Source organism: Mirounga angustirostris, unplaced genomic scaffold, assembly GCF_029215605.1.
Source record: "Mirounga angustirostris isolate CCGP_5_RB_7025 unplaced genomic scaffold, mMirAng1.0.hap1 SCAF_12, whole genome shotgun sequence".
Classification (NCBI taxonomy): Eukaryota; Metazoa; Chordata; class Mammalia; order Carnivora; family Phocidae; genus Mirounga; species Mirounga angustirostris.
Genome location: NW_026991720.1, coordinates 57,741,966 through 57,765,603, shown reverse-complemented (window position 1 = coordinate 57,765,603; position 23,638 = coordinate 57,741,966). Strand labels below are relative to the sequence as shown.

General features: G+C 39.9%; 1 protein-coding gene across 2 annotated transcripts in view; it reads right to left on the bottom strand.

Annotated features, from left to right (window-relative positions):
* Window positions 1-17,661, bottom strand: part of CRPPA (CDP-L-ribitol pyrophosphorylase A) — a 307,819-nt gene extending 290,158 nt beyond the window's left edge. The window contains exons 1-2 of one of the 2 annotated variants that reach the window (XR_010406512.1): window positions 17,125-17,652; window positions 403-679 (exon numbers count right to left, since the gene is read on the bottom strand). Coding sequence is in view for 1 of the 2 variants with exons in the window: in XM_045864615.3 (XP_045720571.1) it covers window positions 403-679; window positions 17,125-17,369 (522 nt within the window). In the remaining variant the exon portion in view is untranslated. Of the gene's footprint in view, window positions 1-402; window positions 680-17,124 lie in introns of both variants that reach the window. The other variant, XM_045864615.3, reaches the window with a different exon arrangement.
* Window positions 17,662-23,638: the final 5,977 nt, after the last annotated feature.

Here is a 23,638-nt window from a genome sequence, read left to right as displayed (position 1 = left end):
CTGATATGTGGAATTTGAGAAACAAGGCAGAGGATCATAGGGGAAGAGAGGAAAAAAGGAAACAAGATGAAACCAGAAAGGGAGACAAACCCTAAGAGACTCTTAATCTCAGGAAACAAACTGAGGGTTGCTGGAGTGGTGGGGGGTGGGAGGGACGGGGTGGCTGGGTGATACACATTGGGGAGAGTATGTGCTATGGTGAGTGCTGTGAATTGTGTAAGACTGATGAATCACAGACCTGTACCCCTGAAACAAATACATTATATGTTAATTAAAAAATTAATAAAAAGAAAAACAAAAGAAAAAATGGACATTTAAATATGATTTCATCAAAATCCAGCAAGTTAACATTTGCTATAACATTTGTGTCTTTTAACCATTTTAGGAAATTTAACCACTTACCCCATGTTCCTTAGCAGCTGTGACAACTTTAAGGAGGACATCTTCCTCGACAAATGGTCTCACAGCATCATGGATTATCACAACTTCTGGCTTAGAGAGTTTAGAGTCAGGCTGGTCCTCTGCCAGGGCTTTTAGTCCATTGAAAATTGACCTGTGGCGGGTCACTCCAGCTTCAACCAGGGAGATTCGCTGATGCTGGTATTTCTGAATAATACGCTTCATTGCTTCCATGTTCTCTCCAGTTACTGCTACAACAATGTCCTTTATCCAACATACTCTGAAAGAAAAGTGTGCACACGTTTAACATAAACTGGGCCTTATACAAGTTAAGCTAGTAACAAACTGAATTAGTAAGTACTACTGTAACTTCTTAGGGATATTGAAAACTGAAAGTAAATCAGTTTAATGCATTCTATCAGGTCTAGTAAAGTATCCTCAGTATTTCATACTCCACTTAATAACAATTTCACTATGGACTATAAAACATTTCATCTATATAGATATTATACAATAGATAGAGATTCCTAACTAAGTTTGATTTAGACTATCAGTAAATTAAGAAAAAAGAATGCAGTAATAGGCCTTTAAATTGATTCTTTCCAAGTATTTTGTTCAATAGAATAGGAACAATTCAAAGCAGTTTCGAATACCAAAAGTTTTGTCTTTCTCTCAAGTCCACTGAATTGCTAAAAAAAAAAAAAAAAAGCTTCATCACTTATCTAACACAAACTTTGCCTACATCAAGGTGAAACATTATAGCTTAAATAGGGAAACTAAGATTGTATAAATATGAGACTCAAAATGATAAACTTTGTAATAAAATATAAAGAATTAACCTATTGAGTCATACAAAGGATTGAGCAATTTTTCTGTTGTACAACATTTTCCTCAAGACTTCCCGACCTATCGTTCTGCACTGTCCACAGCCCTGAGCGGCAAATGCATTACATCTTGGCAGACTTCTCTTGAATACCAGGGCTAACAGAGCTTAATGTCATTAAACTCTATGTTCCACAGCCAACAGGCCCAGACCAGGCCAACTGCCTCTGACCCATGCTATCAACTCTGAATAAAGGTCACTTTAAAATTTAGTAAGACTTCAAAAAAAAAAAATCTTTTTAAGAACACTTAGCCTGTGAGATACTACATGTTCATGTTAGATAGTTCAAGTCTTATGCACATTTTTACAGAGATGGAAGGGTCTGAAAATTAGTGAAATTAACTTCGTTTATATGAACATTCAGTTGATTTACTCAATTATTAAACTCCGATCTTCTGTTATTCAATCAACCCTTTCCATAGTTCAAAACCCCATTCTGCCTGTGGCTACAACAATAATACACAGATGTACAACACTAAGAGCTACTTTATAGGCACACTGTCTTTTCATTTTAAGTCTATTCCTTTAATAAGTATCTACTGCACACTGAATCAATGATCAGCATTGAGTACACAATGAAAACAAACACTGCCTTCGCAAGGCTTACAGATCAAAGAACACCAAAGAATAAATACAAGCTGTGATCAAGTGCTATGAAGAAAGCCAGGCTCCAGCATTGCAAGCAAATGGACTATGTGACCAGCGCAGGGATGGCCAAGATGATACTCCCTAAGGAAGCAGAATTTGCTGTAGGATCCAGATGGTGAGTGGCAGCAGGGGGAAAAAGGCAAAGGGGTACGAAGGGCTGGTGTAAGCAAGGGCCACGGCAAGGTCCTTAGGGCCAGGAAACCACTGCAGTCAAATCCTGTAAGCAAAGGGGAGAAGAACCTATAAAAAGGCTGAAGGTCCAGGCAAGAGCCAGACTGGGCTAGGCCATGGGAACCTCTCAGACCGTATTATGGGTTTTAATGTTATAAGAGAAAGCCATAAAAAACCTGTACGCAGGAGAGGACATTTACACCTATTAAAAAAAAAATGCTCACCTACCCAAATTGTTTTAGGACAAAAAGGCCCCTAAAAGAGGACCACCTCCTAATTCCCCAGACCTGTGAAGATATAACCATACACACAGGATGAACTTCACAGAAGTGATTAAGGATCTTGAGATGAATCATTCTGGACTATCTGGGTAGGTCTAATATAATCACAGGAGCTCTTACACATGAACAAGAGGCAGAAGAGTTAAAACAGGAGAAGAGTTAACAGAATCAGTGCTCAATGTGATAGAGGACCACAAGTCCAGGATCGTGAACGACCTCCAGAAACTAGAAAATGGCAAGTAAATTGTCCCTGGAGCTTCCAGAATGAACGTAGCACTGCAAACACCTTTATATTTTAGCCCAGTGAAACCTATGTCAAACTTCTGACTCCCAGAAGTTTAATCAATTCATGTTGCTTTAAGCTACTCAGTTCATGGACCTTTTTTTTTCTTTTAACAGCAGCAATAGGAAACTAATTTAGGAGCCTCAATTTTAGTCTTGCTGCAAGGTAGAGAAGAAATTTAGTAGAGACAAAGGATGCAGATAGACCAGATAGGAGGCGGCGGCTGCTGCATTCTGGGCAATGCAGTGATTGTAGCCTGGCTCCCCAACTAAGCTTGTAGATGGCATTTGAGAGAAAAATTCGAGGTAATAACCTAGTAAGATTGGCAAATTAAATCAATTATGACAGAATATAAAATAGCTAACTTAGATGAACATTTACTATAGTTTGAGCCCTTAGTCATGTTCTAAACTCCTAGAGTCCTCCTCTACTATCTCTTAAACAGGGAAACAATTACGATAGGATATATACATCATACTTCGTTTTCCTACACTACCATCTTACACTACAACATACTTGAAAGAGTTTAACCATTCATCATCAAAAGAAGACCTTCCATCTTCTACAAGGTAGGTTCCATGATAGCAGGGACAACATCTTTTCACCCACTGCTTTTTACCTAGTACCTAATAAACACTAATTTATTTAGTAAACGACCATGGTCAGTCTTATCTACCAGAAACAGTGCAACATCTGACAACACAGTGTTGTCTCAGGGTTATGAAAATGCAAGAAGCTCTTCATTAACCTAGTTAGCTACAAAAATTCAGTAATGAGTATAACTTTCCCTATGCGATGTGGTTGTGTTTTGAGTCATGTGACTCCTTACCTTCATTTCTAGAACTTTAGCTTCTCTAAGGCCAGGATTACTTATGTTTTGTTAGACACTGGGGGGAATTTCAATCACAAGTAAACTAAGACAATGCAGTAATATTCACAGAATACCAGAGAGTGGCATATGTATTATTATGTGCAAGCAATAAAAACTTTACTTACTGGAAGATTCAGTGTGCATTGCTCTTTGGTTTGTAGTTCATCCATCCCCCATTCCTTTCAGTATAAACTTAACTAATCACAGCATACTTAACAGTTGAGAATTTATACTGTACTCAAAGCCCCCCTGCAAGTGACAAGTGACAGTTTGTGTCCCCTAAATATGAAGCTTCCCAAAGTTCTGTCTTCACTGACACCCCTATGATCAAGGCACTCATCTCCCCATTATTGCACTATCCTCTTAGCTGGTCTCCTCATCTTATCCCAACACAACCCATTCTTACCACTTCTGGAGGGTTTTTCTCACCTGCAAACCTAAAGTCACCCCCTGCTGGTTCTTGAGCTGGGCCCTTTAAGATTTGAACTCAGCGCACTCATTACTACCCCACTTCATCTCTCTCATGCCCCTCTTACTCGGAGGGCATTTTCTCGCACACCCAGGTCTTTGCTTATGCTACCTCCTCCACTTCCCAGCACACCTACCACCCATCCTGGGTTGGGAGGGAAGTAGGAGGCTCAGTGCCACTTGCTCAGCTGTGGGTTCAGATTGGCTTCCCCCAGGAAGCTTTACTAGTCATTCTGGGGGCAGCATCCCTGCTCTCCACTTCCAGAGTACTCTCACTGTCAGAGACTCTTAGCATCGTACCCTACAGTTTGCCTTTTCTATCTCCCTCACCAAGCTGCCAACTCACAGAAAGCAAAGTCTACACCTCAGAGCTTGGCACATTCCAAACCAAGTAGTATTAGTAATATTAACAGCAATGAAGATTGATGGTTTGCGAGGTGATGCATACTGTGTAGAGTATCAGCCTGCAAAATCTATCAGATTGCGGTAAGTCACTATTATCACCACTTTATAGATGACACAGAAGCAGTGACCTGCCCATAATCTCACGCTTAGGAAATGAAGGGACCTGGGTGGACCCAAGTCTGATTTTGGAGCATACAGTTAAGCTCTGCAAATGTGCTAATAGTTTCTGAGAAGGATGTGGTAAAATCCAGGAGCAAGAAGAGCATGTCCACATCCACTGTGTCTCCAGCCCTTCATTCATCTTATTAGTGATGAACCATATAATATTGTTGCATTTGTGGTCAAAATGTCAAGTTTCTTGTAATTTCCTGTAATTCAAGCAAAAATAAACATCTAACATTTGCCAGGCAGTATACTAGACCATTGTGATATAATAATAAACCAAGACTGGCAGAATTCCTGACCTCACAGACCATATGTTAATATCTGCTAAATGAATCCATGAATAGAGAAGACTTAATTAGAAAGGAATAAATCATTAGTTTAAGTGTTTAAGTCTTTTCTCCGTCCATGGATTCCTTTAACATATTTGACATAATGGTCTATGATTCACCTGAGTTTAAAGAATTATTAACAGTGATCAAACATATTTCAGCTTATTAATATGACATCACACTAAGGTTTTTGGGTTTTTTTAAAGAAACTTTAAGTACATGCTCAAGTAAATCAGTAGGCAAGGCTGTTCTATAGTCAAGAGCTTAACTTGTACTCTAAGCTCTTCATCTCTTTCCATAGTGAATTTTACCAGAAAAATAGCTTAAAAGCAACTTTTAAAGACCTCATATTGCTATTTTTCACAAAAAGTACTTTCAATTATCTTAACATCGAATAATAGGGAGAAAGACATTGCTAGACTAGTCATTCCAATATCTGCACAATGAGTCAATGAATTAATCAACTCCCAAAGATAAATCCCAATTTTATTAGAATGCCTTCAAAGAGCTATAAAATAATTAAATTCCAAACAAAGCTAGTCAAAATAAATGTAAATAATTAGATATACCCATGGCCTTTGACTCTTTCCAAAAGTTGTAGGAGACTCTAAATAGCAAAGTGTTTTAAACTCATCTTTCTCAAACTATAGATCAAGGCCCATGAGTGTGCCAATTTAGTGAGTTTATATTAACATTTTTGGATAAATGAACTAGAAATTAACAGAACAGTAAAGTTAGAATGCATAGCAAAAGTAAGGATGGGTCTTCTTGAATTCTTTCAAATATGTGCACGTGTGTATTTAAATACATGTTTAATGGAATCATCATGCAAAATCTTCTTTTAAACAAGTCACAATAGGGGCGCCTGTGTGGCTCAGTTGGCTAAGTGTCTGCCTTTGGCTCAGGTCATGATCCCAGGGTCCTGGGATGGAGTCCCACATCGGGCTCCCTGTTCAGCAGGGAGTCTGCTTCTCCCCCTCTGCCTGCCTCTCTACCTACTTGTGCTCTCTGTGTCAAATACAATCTTAAAAAATAAAAATAAAAAAAATAAGTCACAATAAAAAATTTTTAGAAGACATGGTTTTAGACCACTCTTAAGAGAGGACATTGTTACGCTATTTTGTTCAGCAACCAAGCATACTCCCAGCACTTGCAAGCCTTTTTAAGTACTGTTTATATTTCAAAGAATTTATTCACATTCTTTTCTAGTTACAGAATTAAGAGCCTTTTACAGTATTAAAGTTTAATAATGTAGGATCATGGGACTGAGAAAAACCTTAACGACCTCACGCAGTGCCTATTGAACAAATATTTGCTGAATAAATGAATCTGGTTGACCTCCTTAGCTGAAGGCAAGTCCACACTGAACTCCCATAGCCGGGTTTTATCAAGTTCTCTTATTTACTTCCTAGCACATGCCATGGGCACTTACAAGTCTAACCTCAAGCTCCATTACACCTATAGACATTTTGAGGAAAATTTTCGTTTCTCATATTTTCTTCCACAATGTTAAAAAAAATCACTTCGAGTATTCAGCTTGGGCAGTTTAATATGATCAGCTGAAAAAAGATTTAAACAAATGCTTTTTAAATACACAGATGGAAAATCAGGTCCTACTAAACCCTCTAAAGGGCTCTTACCAGGTTGCGGGAGTTTGGCCCCAAGGGACAGTGGCAACGGTGGCTGACTGCCATGACAGTCTTCATAGAGACTAGGCCCGTGGATTGTACTGTGGCCATAATTGGTAGATTTACATCCCTCCATACCCACCCTCATATTTTAGCAACTAAGTATTGAGTTGATATGAAGGGCCTGGTTCCCAAATGCCCTCACAAGGTCAGGTCTCCTTATCATGGCCCATGAAGGATTCCCAGTTGTCAAGCCCAACCTACCAGTCTTAATCTCTTCTTGAAGGAGCCCCATGGGGGCCTTCCCACTGGGAATTTAACAAAAACATCTAGTCATCTGACTTACACAAAACACAGTCCTATTGTATTTTTAATAAATATAGGCCTATTGCTTGCTTCCCTTCACTCAGATTTGACCCTTAATGAAGCATTAAGATAATTTTTTTAATGTCAAATTCATGTATTTGAACATATTTATTCAACTACAACTATCTAAGTGCCTTTTTCTTTCTGAACCCTTAATCCAATTAGTCATCAAAACCTGTCAATCCTGTCTACAGATTTCTCCTCTCTTCCCTACTCCATTCCAACTTTCAGCTCAACTCCAGCATTCAACATTGCTCATTTAAATTAACATTTATGTATTTCTCTATTTTGTTTAAATAAAATTTGCAGGGGTATTCAGAAAGAGTAAGATAGAACAAGTACACAAGAAAGCAAAAATTAGAGACAATCCAGTAAGTCAGAAAATCTAATAAGCCTTGAGTTCATCAACTTACACGTATATACCTACCAGCTGGGAAGATGGTGGAGTAGGAGAACCCTAAGTTCACCTCATCCCACCAATACAACTAGATAACAACCCGACCAGTGTAAATAACCCATGAAGCAACTGGAAGGCTGGAAGAACAAACTCCACAACTAAAGGTAGGGAAGAGGCCACAGTGAAGGTAAGAAGGGCCAAGACACAGTCTAAGAGCAAAAGGGTCCTTGTCGCCCATGGTGGGGAGGGAGCTGGTGGCACTGAGAAGGGCAGAAAACAGATTTTCATCACCAGCCCATGCACTGGGAGAACAAATCTCTTTACTATTTGCCTCTGAATGTGAAATAAGCCAACTTTCCTGAGTTCTTAAAACCAGCCAGACTTAAAGCCTGGAATTTTTAAAAATCCCCAGGCTCCACTCTGGGAGACGCCAGAAGACTTTAGGAAGTGGAGTCCCTGCCCTTAGAGACAGCAGGACCAACACCCCATGCAGATACACTGTAGAACCAGCAATTTGAAAAATACTTGGGGCAAACTGGAGGGAGAGTGGTTTGCTCTTCTCAGAGCACAGGCTAAAGAGACAGGTACCACTAGGAGACCCCTCCAGGAACAAAGGAGCTGGCAGGTACCATTTCCCTCCCCTACCCCACAGCATGAACAACAGCCACCTGTGAGGACCAGCTTAGAGCTGACACTCCTAACCTAACTTGCTTGCACAAAGCCCCACCACGTCATGCCAGCCCAACACATTGCAGTGGACCCACCCCTTTCCAGTAACTCTTATGTCAGTCCCCCTGCGGTGGCCCCTTCCCCAGAAGACCAGTGCAAACCTTGTCAACACCCCATCCCTTAACCTGCACTTTTACAGCACCTCAGTTCCTGCAGGGGCAAGTCTCCATTCACAAGCAAACCACTACACACCTTGCTGCCCACAACAGGCAGAGAGGGCCTCTGCAGACAAGTAAAGGAAAAAGAGGCTTAGATTCAATAGCAGAGCACACACGACACACATAGGTGACAGTCCCTGATGCCCCAGGACCTGGGGCATAGGGGACACTGCACTGCAGGGCACTATAAGACTTCTTAATAAGGTTATTATGGTTAGGAGCAAGAGAAGTAACTAACTTTCCAAACATAGAAAAACACAAAAAGGAAGACAAAATGAGGAGACAAAGCAACATTTCCCAAATGAAACAACAGGACCAAACCATAGCAAGAGACCAAACCAAAACCGATTTAAGTAGTATGACTGATAGAGAATTTAAAGTAATGACCATAAAGATACCCACTGGGCTTGAGAGAGTAGTGGAGGACATCAGTGAGACCATTAACAGAGAGAAAAAAAAAAAAAAAGAATCAGATCAAGAACACATTAAGTGAAATTAAAAATACACTTGATGGAAAAAATAGCAGGCTGGATGAAGCAGAGAAACAATTTAACAACCTAGAATAGTAATGGAACATAAATAACCAATCTGAGGAAAGAGAATTATGCAAATTGAGAATAGTCTCCGTGACACCAAGCATAATAACATCTGCATTATAGGGATCTCAGATGATAGAGAGGTAAGGGGGCAGAAAATTTATTTCAAGAAATAATAGCTGAAAACTTACCTTACCTGAAGAAAGAAACCTATCCAGATCCAGGAGGCACAGAGATCCCTGCCCCCCACCCCAAAAAATTCAACCTAAATAGGTCCACATCAAGACATATAGTAATTAAATGTAATTTAAAAGATTTTAAGAAGTACTGGGTGTACAAAAAGTAGTGAAAGGCAAAAAATTTTCAAGCAGCTAAGGAAGAAAGTTACATTCAAGGGAAAACCCATAATGCTATCAGGGGATTTTTCAGCAGAATTTTCTAGGCCAGAAGAAAGTGACAGGATATATTCAAAGTGTGGGAAGGGAAAAATCAGCAACCAAGAATCCTCTATCCAGGAAGGCTATCATTCAGAACAAAAGATAAAGAGTTTCTCAGATAAAAACTAGAGGAGTTCATGACCACTAAACCATCTGTACAAGAAATATTAAAAGGGACCCCAGGTGAAAAGGAAGACTAAGTCAGAGTATGAAAAGTAAACAAAAAAGCAATAAAAATAACTTTTACTGTTTAAAAAAAAAGGATTCATAAAATAAAAGGATGTAGAAGGAGACAAACCATGAGAGACTTATGATCTCAGGAAACAAACAGGATTTCTTGGCGGCGGGGGGGAATGGGGTGGCTGGGTGATGGACATTGGGGAGGGTATGCGTTGTAGTGAGCACGGTGTATTGTTTAAGACTGATGAATCACAGACCTGTACCCCTGAAACAAATAATACATTATATGTTAATTAAAAAAAAAAGCTCACTCCCGAAGAAATTGAAAATCTGGGGGGGGGGGGGGGGGAATGTACCCAGTACAGAAAAACACTTAAAAAGTCTTCCCTTGCCAATAAAAGTATGCTTAATTAGTTATGCCCATTGCTTTTTTAAGATTTGCATATTAACAACATCTTACTCCCCCACCTCCCTCTCCAAACAAAAAACAAAAAGGTTGGTGGGGCAGGGTTGGGGGGGGGGGTGTTATTCTTTGCTTTTAGGAACTCTAAGCCCCAACCAAATACCAAGATTGTCTATAACGGCCTTAGAAATGCAGTAAGGTCCCTCACCAAAGCATTCAGATTTTGTAATGTCATAAAGTTGTCTAAACATTCCATGGTGATTTGTTCGCAGATTGAGATTAAAATTCAGTGTTCTTAACTTTTAGCGCATTGAAAAGAATTAGTTAGTACCGCTTGGCCAAAGTCAACTGCCTTCTCCCGGCCTCCCGCCCCTCCTCTGGAAAACAGCAGCTGCTTGATAGACTTATAAGCAGTACAGGAGATCCTGTTAGCAAAAGCCTCTCCCTTGGTATGTTAACGGGCCTTCAAAAGTATCAGTTCTCTTCTCTCTTCTCTCTTCAGTGGCAATTTTAAAATTTCAAAATTTGTTGTCTGATGTATTTTACTTAACTCATGAGTGTATAAATTAAACACTGCATTAATGAAAAAAAGGATGTAAAATAGGACCTTATACAACTAAAACATAGGAGAGGAGTAAAGAATGGATTTAAACTTACGTGACCATGAACTTCATATAGACTGCTATACTCAGATGTTATACACACACCTAATGGTAACCACAAGTCAGAAACAAGCAATACATATGCAAAGAAAAAAGAGAAAGGGATCCAAATATATCACCAAAGAAAGCCAGCAAACCATGAAAGACAGAAGGATCAGAGAAAATCTATAGAAACAACTACAAAACAAGTAACAAAATGGCAATACATACATATCTATCAGTAATTACTTTGAATGTGAATAGACTAAATGCTCCAAACAAAAGGCATACAGTGACTTTATGAACATAAAGGAAATAATCGATAGTACTAGGGGACTTTAACATCTCACTGACATCAATGGGCAGATCATCCAAACAGAAACTTGACAAGGAAACGAGTGGCTTTCAGTGACCCATTGCACCAGATGAATTTAACAGACATATTCAGAACATTCCATCCTAAAACAGAATACACAATCTTTTCAAGAGCACATGGAACATTCTCCAGAATAGATCACATATTAGGCTCTAAAACAAGCCTCAACAAACACAAAAAGACTGAAGTTATACTATGCATCTTTTCTGACAATACTATGGAACTGGTAAACAACCACAAGAGAAAAATCTGGAAAGACCACTAACACATGGAGGTTAAATAACATGCTACAAAACAATGAATAGGTCAACCAGGAAATAAAAGAAGGAATTTAAAAATACATAGCAATAAATGAAAATGAAAACACAATGGTCCAAAATCTTTGGTATGCAGCAAAAACTGTTCTAACAGGGAAGGTTATAGCAATACAGGCCTACCTCAAGAATCAAGAGAAATCTCAAAAAACCTAACCTTAAACCTAAAGGAGCTAGAAGAACAAAACCTAAATCCAGCAAAAGGAAATAAATACTATAGAAACTAAAACAAACAAACAAACAAAAAATGGATCAATGAAACCAGGAGCTGGTTCTTTGGGAAAAAAAAATTATACATCAACAAAATAAACCTTCAGCAAGACTCATTGAAGATTAAAAAAAAAAAAAAAAAAGCGACCCAAATAACAAAATCACTAATGAAAAAGGAGAAATAGCCAACACCACAGAAATAAATTTTAAGAGTATGAAAACTGATATGCTACCAAATTGAACAACCTAGAACAAATGGATCAATTCCTAGAAACCTATAACCTCCCAAAACTAAAGCAGAAATAGAAATTTTGAAGACCAATCACCAGCAATGAAATTCAATCAGTTATCAAAAAACTGCCAAATGAAAGTCCAGAACCAGATGGCTTCACACACAAATTCTACTAAACATTTAAAGAATACCTATTCTTCTCAAGCTATTTCAAAAAAAAAAAATACAAGAGGAAGGAAAATTTCCAAATTCATTCTATGAGGCCATTATCACCCTCATACAAAAACCAGATATAGACACCACAAAAAAGTACAGGCCAGTATGTCTCATAAATACAGATGCAAAAATCCTCAAAATATTAGCAAACCAAGTCTAACAATATATTTTAAAAAATCATACACCACTTTCAAGTGGGATTTATGCCTGGGATGCAAGAATGCTTCAATATCCACCCATCAACAGGATAGGTCACATCGACAAGAGAAAGTATAAAAACTGTATGATCATTTCAATAGATGCAGAAAAAGCATTTAACAAAGTACAACAAGCATTCATAATAAAAACTCTATGCCAAGAAGGTCTAGGGGGAACATACCTCAACATAATAAAGGCCTTGTATTAAAAACCCACAGTGAATATACTCAACAGTGCCAAATGGAGAGCTTTTCCCCTAACATCAGGAACAAGACAAGGATGTCCTCGCTCACCTCTTTTATTCAACACAGTACTGCAAGTCCTAGCCACAGCATTGTATCTAGGAATAAACTTATTCAAAGAGGTGAAAGACCTGTACTCTGAAAAAACACTGATGAAAGAAATTCAAGAGGACACAAAGAAATGGAAAGACACTCTGTGTTCATGGACTGGAAGAAGAAATATTGTTAAAATGTCTCTATTACCCAAAGCTATCTACAGATCTAATACAATCCCTATTAAAATACCAACAGCATCTTTCACAGACCTAGAACAATCCTCCCATTTGTATGGAATCAAAAAAGACCCCAAATAGCCAAAGCAATCTTGAAAAACAAAACTGGAGGAATCACAATTCCTGACTTCAAGTTATATTACAAAGTAGTAGTAATTAAAAGAGTATGGGGGTACCTGGCTGGCTCAATTGGTAGAGCATGTGACTCTTGATCTTGGGGTTATAAGTATAAGCCCCATGTTAGGTGTAGAAATTACTTAAGAAAAATAAAATTAAAAAAAATAAAACAGTATGGTAGCAGTATAAAAATACACATAGATCAATAAAATATAACAAACAAACAAAAAGAAATGTGCAATTACATGGTCAATTAATCTTGTCAAAGGAGGAATGAATATACAATGGGCAAAAGACAGTTTCTTCAATAAATGAGGTTAGGAAAATTGGACAGCCACATGCTGAAGAATGAAACTGGACCACTTTCTTTCACTATACTCAAAAATTAACTCAATTGTGAGACCTGAAACCATATAAATCCTTGACAGAATATAGGCAGTAATCCGACACTGGCCATAGCAACATTTTTGTACTTAACGTCTCCTGAGTTGAGGGACTACATCAAAATAAAAAGTTCTGCACAGTGAAGCAAACAATCAAAACTAAAAGTTAAGGGGCACCTGGGTGTCTCAGTCAGTTAACAGTCCACCTCTTGATTTGAGCTCAGGTCATAATCTTAGGGTCCTGGGATGGAGCCCCGAGTTGGACTCTGGGCTGGATGTAGAGCCTGCTTAATATTCTTTCCCTCCCTCCCTCTCCTTCTGCCCCTCCCCCTCCTAAATAAATGTCAACCTACAGAATGGAAGAAGATATGTGCAAAGGACATATCTGATAATGTCCAAAATATATAAAAAACAAAATTCAACACCCCGAAAACAAACAATCCAATTAAAAAATGCAAAGACATGAACACACATTTCTCCAAGGAAGACATACAGATATCCAAGAGACACATGAAAAGATGCTCACCATTACTCATCATCTGGGAAATGCAAATCAAAACCACAAGATACCACCTCACACCCATCAGAAAGGCTAAAATTAGTAACACCAGAAACATCAAGTATTGATAAGGATGTAGAGAAAAAGGAAATCTCATGCACTGTTGGTGGGAATGCAAACTGGGGCAGACACTGTGGAAAACAGAATGAAGGTTCCTCAAAAAAGTAAAAATAGAACTACACTATGATCCAGTAACCACACTACTGCTATTTACCTAAACAACACACACACACACACACTCATACTCACACTCATACCATGGAGTCAAAATTACTAAAACAGGACTTCCACTGATTTTCCAAGTGGCAAGAAAGCAACCCAACTCAACCACAAAAATCAGTTTCCTTAAGACAAACACAAAACAATCAATAAAACAGATTAACATAGTTTTCTTAAAGCAGTAATTCTTTTAGAAACTCTGGTCATAAATCAATAGTTACATAAGGGACTAGGACCCTTGACCTCAGTTCCTTGCTAGTATAATGGGGGCAAAAAAAAAGTTCTTTTCAGTGAATGAAGAACAGGTGCTTTAATATATACCATGTTGTTTGAGAAGACACTCCCTTGAGTTTACCTTAGAAGCTAAGGATCTCATCATTTCACACAGCAGTCTTGCTCTTAATTCCTCCATGGCCATGGAACTCCTTACTCAGCCATTGGCTGTGCTGAGTCAGAGAATAAGCCTCCAGCATTCTGACAGCAATCTAGGAGTTTAAAGGTTTCTTTTGAAGGTTTCAACCAGTTGGGTTTTGGGGTTTTTTTGTTTTGTTTTTTTTGTTTTTGTTTTTCAGCTGTCTACCCCACCTTCCGAAGTATCCTGTAGCTCTAATTCCTGAACCTTTCCAAGGGCCTGGGACTTCAACCAAAATGCTTCTTCGCAGCTGTTCCCACTTCCCTTAGGACCGTTAAGTCTGATTGATTACCATGCTGTTCTTCCAACATTTTGTCATCATCTTTTATCTACTCCAGCACCTCTTACATTCGTTTTCCCTTGTGTGGCTATACTATTTCTAGTCTCTTTGGGTGGGTAAATGCAAGACTGGAAATAATGCTATTTAAACATGTGTTTAACTCAAACCAAAACTAGCTACATTTCTTTACATTTCCCTAATCCCAATTTAAGAATTGTGGACCAATGGGGCGCCTGGGTGGCTCAGTCCTTAAGCGTCTGCCTTCGGTTCAGGTCATGATCTCAGGGTCCTGGGATCAAGCCCCGCATCGGGCTCCCTGCTCAGTGAGGAGCCTGCTTCTCCCTCTCCCACTCCCCGTTTGTGTTCCCTCTCTCGCTGTCTCTCTGTCAAATAAATAAAATCTTAAAAAAAAAAAATTGTGGACCAAACTTCAGAGGTAAAAGCTCTTGTACACTGTAGTTTTAAATTGGCTCAAAATTCCAGAAGACAGATCACACCATAAGGGTCATTTTTTCTTGATTATCCTTCTTAGTCAAGATTAAGAAGTAAAGATTACTCACAGCAACTTCTCTGTGAGATGGCAAAAGTTTGAGAAAGGAAAATCCTAACTTATGAGGGACAAAGGAGCTTTGAAATCAAATTCTACACTATCCATATTCACAGCTCCCAGAGGTCAAGGAGAGCGAACACTGTCCTAAAATAAACCAGATGACAGACTGTGGTGACACCCAATTACAGCTTTTCTGATTTGGGATACTGAGAGCTGTGCTCCCCCTTAGTAAATGGTAAGCATGCATAATTTCACCAAAGAGCAAAAGGTAAGAATTTTACAACACACTTTATGCTTCCATTTCCTTTCCTTATTTGAACCTGAATAATTCGGGGGGAGGGGGAAGAAATAACCTAGGCTTTTGAGCACCATGCTCTAGGAAGCCTATTAGCAGTCAAGAGAATGCCCTTCCTTTAGGAAATGGCTCAGAAGCACCCATACCTAAGCCCCTGTAATGCAAGGTTTCCAAGGATTTCCTGAAACACACCCCAAATATAAGCATCCTTTAAGTTATTCAGGCATTTTAACAGTGACAAAAATGAGCCCCAGAGTATTTCAAAATGGAGATTTAAGTAGTTACTATTAGAATTTTATCACTGCTGTTATCAAAAGAAAACACATATTCCCCCTTTTCCATAAACAAGGTCTTCCCAGAACATTCTTTTACTTTAAAAGATTTTTCCAGTAACCACCTATCTCAGGCTCCCTCAGAAGATGAAAGATGCTAATAATCCGAATTTCCTTCACAGGAAGGAAAATTAAATGTAAAAAACACTGTATTCTGCTACATCTGATAATTAAGCAGTTAGATTCTGCTGGCCAAAATCCATTGTTCCTGTAATACTACCTACATAATGAGGTATGTTGTCATAAGGTCTAGCATCCAATACTGTAAATGATGCATACCCAGATAAAAGGTAGACTACAGAATAGGGGAAGCACCTGGAACTGTTTCAGTGTTTGTCTGAGTTTCATATGGAACCACCAGCCTGATTACTTGAATCAAGGGTGATTAGGGCTCTTCATGCTTCCGTTTTCCAAATGCCAACATTTAGGAAGATAACCATACACAAAGCAACTTGGGCCCTTTGGCTTCTGTCGTGTGTGCAGCTTCGTGGGGCAGGGAGAAGATCTTTTCTGGATAATAGGCTACTGTCCTTTGATTAGTAGCAACTCATTAGCTTAGTCTTCATCAAAGTCACCTGCAAAGTCTATGCTAAAAGAGGTCATCTCTCTTGAGATACAAAGGGCTCATGTCAAGGTTTAACATCCTATCACAAGACCACCCTGGCTTCAAGACGTTTCAACACCTTCGCAACACGTCTAAGGACCTTTGCAACTTGCCCTATTTCTACCCCTCCAGCCTCACCCCACGCTCATACTACTGGCCCTCTAAAGCAAGATAAATAGCTCACCCCCTTTTCACCTCACTAAGGCTCCCCTAGTCCTCCCACCCCCATTCCCTCTCCATATCCCCTACAAGTCAGTGCATTTTGTAACAGGCTAAAGCACAAATTGGACTTAACTTCAGAATCTCGCCCCCTTAAATCCATATCCACGTTGAAAAGCTTGGATTAAATTCTGCCCCTCGGTACACTTTCAGCACCTCTTAATCAACACAGGGTCATAAGAGATACTTCGCTAGTGTTTATAAATGAATGGATAAAGCGAACCAAGGTTCGTATAGTCAGATGCACAAGTAAAACTCCAATTCACGCGTGCACGGAGAGTGCAAATAAGAGACTGAGAAAAAGAAGAGACTCCTGAAAAGGCTTGCTTGTCGTTAGGCCACACTGGGGCCACTGTTAAGGCTAAATGTCTCTTAGTCCCAACCCATGCTTTCCTTCCTTAGTCCAACTCCACGAGCCGAGCTCCCCCCCCCGGCCCCCGCCCGACGGCCTGGGCACAGAAAGGGCTCTGTGGGGCAGCCCCCGCTTGCATGCCGCTCTGCTAGAGGAGCAGAGCCGCCCATCTCTAACTGCAAGCGAGGACGGAGCCCGAGTCGGCGGCGGGGACTGAGCGGGTCGGCTCGGCCCCGCAGTCCGCCGAGAGAAGGCGCCAGCGCGAAAGCACCACCAGGGGCAGGTGTCGCGGGCTGCCCCAGGCGGGCCGGGAGGGAGCGGGAGGCCGGGCCGGGGACCCGGGGCGCGCCTGGCGCCGCATTACCTCTCCAAGGCCTGCAGGGTGTAGCTGATGAGCGGCCTCTCCAGGATGGGACAGAACTGCTTCGGGGTGGGGACGCCCATCCTCTCCCCGCTCCCCCCCGCCGGCAACACAGCAGCCACGGCGGGAGCGCGGCGCCGCGGCTGGGCCTCGGGCCCGGCCGGGCTCGGCGAAGAGGCCGCGGCCGCTTGCTCCGCGCCGCGCGAGTCGCCGGGACGAGGCCCCGGTGCGGCGGGCCTGGGCTCCATGGCGGCGGGCGGCGCGGCCGGCTGGCTCGCCCTGGGCCCAAGCGCCCCGCGGCTGCTCGGGGCCTCGGCTGGGGTAGCGGGGAAAGGAGGAAGGGCGGGTGAGGGCGGGCGGCGCGCACTGGAGCGGCGAGGGCCAGGCCGCGGCGTGTCCCCGGGGGACGCTCCAGCCGCCGAGCTGCTTCTCGCCGCGTCCTCGGCCTCTACACCGAGCCCGGCGCCCCCGGCAGGCCTGAGTTCCGCGCCTCCTGGCTGCGCCTGCGGGCCCCGCAGTCGCCTCGGGTGGAAGCGCCAGCCCTCCGTGCGTATCTACGGGTCCCGTTAAACCTAACAGCTGTGCGGAGGCTGTAGCGGTCGGGACGCCCTGCAGTCCCTCTCCCCTTAAAGACATTTGGATTCAAGTCACAGGATGGGACAGAGAAACGTGCACCTCGATTTCTACCTTTAAGCGCGTGAGGCTTACAGGTTCCACCTTCTGGTTCCACCTCAGAAAAGACAGATGGATGGGCAAATGTTACTATGAACCAGATAGATAAACAAAACTGCCGCGGATCTCAAATTTGTCTGCAAAAGGGAACTACCTGGGGAGGTCAGAAAGGGCTGACACCTGTGTCCCACCCTCAGCGATTGGGATTTAATTAGTCTGCTGTGTGGCCGGAGTTTTAGAATGTTTTTAAAGATCCCCAGCGCATTCTAATGAGCGGGCTCATTTTGGGCCCACAGAGTCAAAGCAATAGTACTAATAATTGCTGAACAAGCGACACACATTAGCTCATTTAATCTCCAGGAGAACCCAACCATTATTGGGGTTTTGTTTTGGTTTGGTTCGGTTTTTACAGAGAAAGAAGAAAGGTTGTAATAATAACTTGCGTAAATAATAAATAACTTGTGTAAAATTGCACAAATGCAGATCTGCCTTTAGGCCCTTGCACAGAAGTACAGCCCGAGTTGAAGAATTCCAGGCCTGGAGCATATATGCCCTTATTTAGTGCTGTCCTTGCTGGTCGTGTTTACCAGAAAAATGTAGTCCAGTACTTGGAATGTCAGAGCCCATTGTATTAGGTCCCTGGAATGTAAACTCCATGAGAGTAGGATCCTTACTTTTCCTTTTGGGTTTTGTGCCCAGCTCCTGAAATATGAAAGAAGTTTAATAAGTATGTATTGAATGAACCGATGGAGTCGGTTTATCATAATTAAAGTATATTTATTAATATTTGCTAATTTAATCTTCACCTATAAAGTTAATTTGAGATTGATTTAAAAAAAAGAGGAATCTTTTAGGCGCTGAAAATATTATCAGGTTATAATATTCCAACCCAGTATTTTTACCCATTTTTCCCAATTTAGATTAAAGATAACCAAACTAAAATGTTTCTTTTATTTATCAGTGACTGAACATGCTTTTAATACATTCAATACACTTATATTTTCAGTACACAAGTTTCAATATAGAAGTACTTTCAATACAAAAGTAACAAAAAGTACTTTTATTATAATTAGTGTTTAGCTCCATTATAATTGCAGTTTGTCATATCACTGACTCTTAGCTGAAAAATAAGCATCATAATACACTTGACTTGGTAGCGCCACCACACCTGTGTCTGGCCTGTACTAGACAATACCTGTTGACTGACTGGGTAAATGAATAAAGGAATCTATACAGAAGCAGAAATGCAAATCTATTAATATTAATCTTAGTTGCCCTTTTTAATCTAACAGTGGAGTTAAAGCTATTTTTCACTTTTTTTAAGATTTATTTAAGAGAGAGACAGAGAAAAAAAAAGAGAGAGAGGCAGAGAGAGAAATCACAGAGGGAGAGAGGGAGAAGCAAACTTCCTGCTGAGCAGGGAGCCTGATGTGGGGCTCTATCCCAGGACCCTGGGATTATGACCTGAGCCGAAGGCAGACACCTAACCAAATGAGACACCCAGGCATCCCTAGTTTTCATTTTCTTAATCTTCAGCAAAAAAAGCATAGTAATAAGTCTTATATTAATTGCTATGTATTATAAATAATTAAATCTTGACAAATTTTTGCAAGAATCGTGTTTTATTGATTTAGTTTTATTTTAGAGCAAATATATTAATTTGGTCTGTTCACTGAATCTTAGATCTTTTATACTGTATGTTAACAATATTTAACAGACTCATATTGAAAGTAAAGGACAGACTTCATTTGTCTATCACAGTATGAGAAGCAACATTTTCTCTGTATCTTTTTCTATAGATATAAATAATTAGTTCCTTATTATGCATACTTTGGGTAAAAAATATAGTTTCCATGTAGTTTTATAACAAGTTGTATCAGCCACATTATGAAATTATCTTCTCGGGCACCTGGGTGGCTCAGTTGGTTAAGCGACTGCCTTCGGCTCAGGTCATGATTCTGGAGTCCCGGGATCGAGTCTCACATCAGGCTCCCTGCTCAGCAGGGAGTCTGCTTCTCCCTCTGACCCACTCCCCTCTCATGCTCTCTCTCATTCTCTCTCTCGCAAATAAATAAAAAAATTTAAAAAAAAAATTATCTTCTCTGCAACAAGTAGCTAAAAGTGCCTACCTTGGAAAGTGAGATCCTCTGTGACCCATTGGTAATAACCACTCTGCAGTATCAATTGATAAGTTTAGAAAAAATAAACCCCAACTGTATCACAATGCAGAGCACACAAAGGGGAAAGTTCTTGGAGTGGTTTTTGGTCTGAGCTTCTGTGGTAGATAAAATAATGGTCTCCCAATGTTGCCCGTGTTCTAATCCCTGAAACCTGTGAATATTTTACCTGACCTTATAAAAGGAACATTGTAGCTGTGATTAAATTAAAGCCCTTCAGTTGGGGAGGGTAGCCTGGATGATCCAGGTGTGTCCAATAGAATCGCAAGTGTCCTTATAAGAGAGCGGTCGGAATCAGAGAAACAAGTGTCAGGATTGAATTGTAGGTCACAGTGATACAAAGCTATGAGTCAAGGATTCCAGGAGCTTCTAGAAGCTGCAGAGAGCAAGGAACCAAATTCTTCAACTAGAAATTCCAGAAAAACGTAGCCCTGCCCCCCCCATTTTGAGATTGCTCACATCTACAACACTTAGATAATAAACTTGTTTGTTTTAAGCCACTCTATTTGTGATTTGTTACAACAAACACAGGAAACTAATACAGTTTCATGCTCAGGAAAACTTTCAAACTTACAGGTTGACTGACTATAATCTCCAAATGGAGTTATACATAGTTAGAAATATAGTGATATGACTGAAGAAAGAAAACACTGTCCATTTGACTTTATGTCCCATAACTACACTCTCAGTGCACTATGATTTTTAAAATACACTTTATCCTGTGAATAATAAAACGCGTTTTATTGTACTGCGAATAGTCAAAGCATAGCTTTGTTAAGTGTATACCACAATTTTATAAACTCACTTTAACATGTCTTTATTTTTTTAATGCATATAGAAGTGGCCATCAGATGAAAGTGGCTCTCATCTTTATATCTGAAAGGCCTAAATAACGCCCCTTTGTTGTTTGTTTCTATGGCAGAGGACCCTGGAAGATTATCTTGGGGACCTTATTATTATTATTACTGAATTTTAGATTAGGTTGAGTTTATTTTTTTAGTGTTAATCTAAGTATAATTATCACTGCCAGTCATTCCCCTCCCCAACCACACTTAGTGTTTTAATAGCATTTCTAGAGGTTAGTTGGGGTGTTGCTCACAAATGCTAATGAACAGCTTAACGGTTTACCTTTTAACTCTGCTGAAATAGGGGCCAAACAGAATATATTATTGTTCTACCATGGGCCAGTCCCAGTATTACTGTCAGTCTATGAATCCTAATTCCTGTTTTGCCATTGTGTTTTATGTAAATGCTATAGTCTATTAACCTCTGACCTTTAACTCATTTTTATACATAAGAAAAATGATGCTCCACAATGAGATCTTTCTGTGGATAATTCAAACTAAACACCACATGACAACAAGGTTACCATCTTTCATTTTCTCAATATGTATTACAAAGTAAATTATCAACAGTCTCAACTGTCTACTTTGTTTTTCCTATTATAGCTAAAAAATGAAACAATGATAAATAGCCTTAGGACTGAATGATAAACTTGATATCATTAATATCATTAATGTTACCAAAGTTTAACTTGTCATAAGAATCATTTGAGGACAATTGTTAATATATATAGTATTTCTTATGTATTTTATATAATATCATTTACTTATTATATATTATATAATAATCTTAAAAAATGTATTATTGGCACCCTCTGACAGAAATTTTGATTCAGTCGATCTAGAGTAGGCCCAAAAATCTGCTTTTTTTAAATGCTTCCTTAGGTGATACTATGTAAGTGTTGACCAGACTTAAATAAACACCAGTTAAGGGGTGCCTCGCTCAGTTTGTTAAGCATCTGACTTTGGCTCAAGTCATGATCTTAGGATCCTGGGATGGAGCCCTGAGTGGAGCCCCAGGTCAGGCTCCCTGCTCAGCAAGGAGTCTGCTTGTCCCTCTCCCTCTGCCCCTCCCCCCTTGTGTGCATGCATGCTCTTTCAATAAATAAAATCTTTAAAAATAAATAAATAAATAAATAAAACACTGAATTAAAAAAATTACACCCAATTCACTTTATATTCAATGCATTTAATTTCAAGACCTAAAGCAAAGACATGTAATACATTAAATACGCCATATAAAACTTGCATAAGAAATCTATTAAAACAGTTATGTTTTATTTCCTTGTTAATTTATAAGGAGGAAAACACAAGGGAAAAATATTTAACTGCTAGGGGAAAAAATATTAAAGAAATGGAGAACTGAATTATCTCCCTAGTATTTCTACAGAACTGTCATTTAAAAACAAATCACTTCTGAGAGCCACCAAAGGCCATATCTTTGACCACAACTTAAACAGAATTGAAATTGTTGCCTGGAATTCTGCTTCTGGGCACAGAACTAAAGGGTACAATTCTATTGTTGGATGCCACATAACTCCAGAAACTAAAAGAGGGGAATGATCTCTGTGCATAAGGAATGTGGGAGGGATGATATCTTTGAAAAGTTTGTTTAGAAAATAAATGACTAGTCTAGTATTGGTGGTGACTATTTTTCATCATCTGTGGAAAGGAAGAATAATCAGAATGATCAAAGAAGAGCAAAAGCTAGAAAAGGAAGATTTGCTTTTGTGCAAGGGAAGATACTGATAGCAGCTATTCCTATACATTTTAACTGCAACTCATTACTAAAATAGTTTTTGTTTTGTTTTGTTTTAGGATTTTATTTATTTGTCAGAGAGAGAGCACAAGCAGGGGGAGTGGCAGGCAGAGGGAGAAGCAGGCTCCCCACTGAGCAAGGAGCCATGGGACTCGATCCCAGGACCCTGAGATCATTACCTGAGTCGAAGGCAGACGCTTAACTGACTGAGCCACCCAGGCTTCCCTAAAATAATTTTTAAAAACAGGCCTTAATGCTGCCAGAAAATTCACTCATTACTGTCTTCTGAGAAATAAGAAAAGAAGAATGTGGACATTTGGACATGGCATTATGACCACAACCACCACCACCCTGCAAAAGCAAAGAATAAGAATAGGAGGTGAGCTGTTTATAGAGTCTGAATGTGAGACATCATTGCCTAATAATCCCTTAACCATGAGGATACCAAATCTTGATCTTAAGCAGGTCAAAAGAGACTATGGTCAGGTAAAGGTACAGAGAGGCCAGTGGGATAGCAGGGTTAAGGGAGAGATTGAAGACTGAGACATTGGTAATACAGTCTCTTCAGTGTCATCCAAAGGATATGAGGATATAAACAAGCTTCTAATTTTTGTAAAAAAATAAAATTAAAAAGTGCTGTTTCATTGTTCTCTAGCATGGGGTACTTACTGGGCTAGTGACAGAGAGGAAGAGGAGGAGGTGGAGGAGGAGAAGAAGGATAAAAGAGGAAAAAGAAGAAAAAGAAGAAGGGAAGAAGAAGCAGAGTGGGGGAAGAAGGACAAGAAGGACACAGAGTTTGGATGGATGTTGGAAATTCTAGTTAGAACAATAAACTAGACAGGCTTAGACAAGAAGCACTAAGCGGTGACAGAGAGAATGTTTCGTGTAGAAGTAACTTGTGGCAGATCGCAAAGAGGGAGAAATTAGGTCACTCTGTTGTTTATGCTGTATGTGAATAGAAATAATTTAAATAGAAAAATTAAATATTTCTATTTGTGACCATGGCTACCGCTAATTGGTTTAAGACAGAAGTGAAAGAATGAATGAATAAATGAAAGAATGTTAAA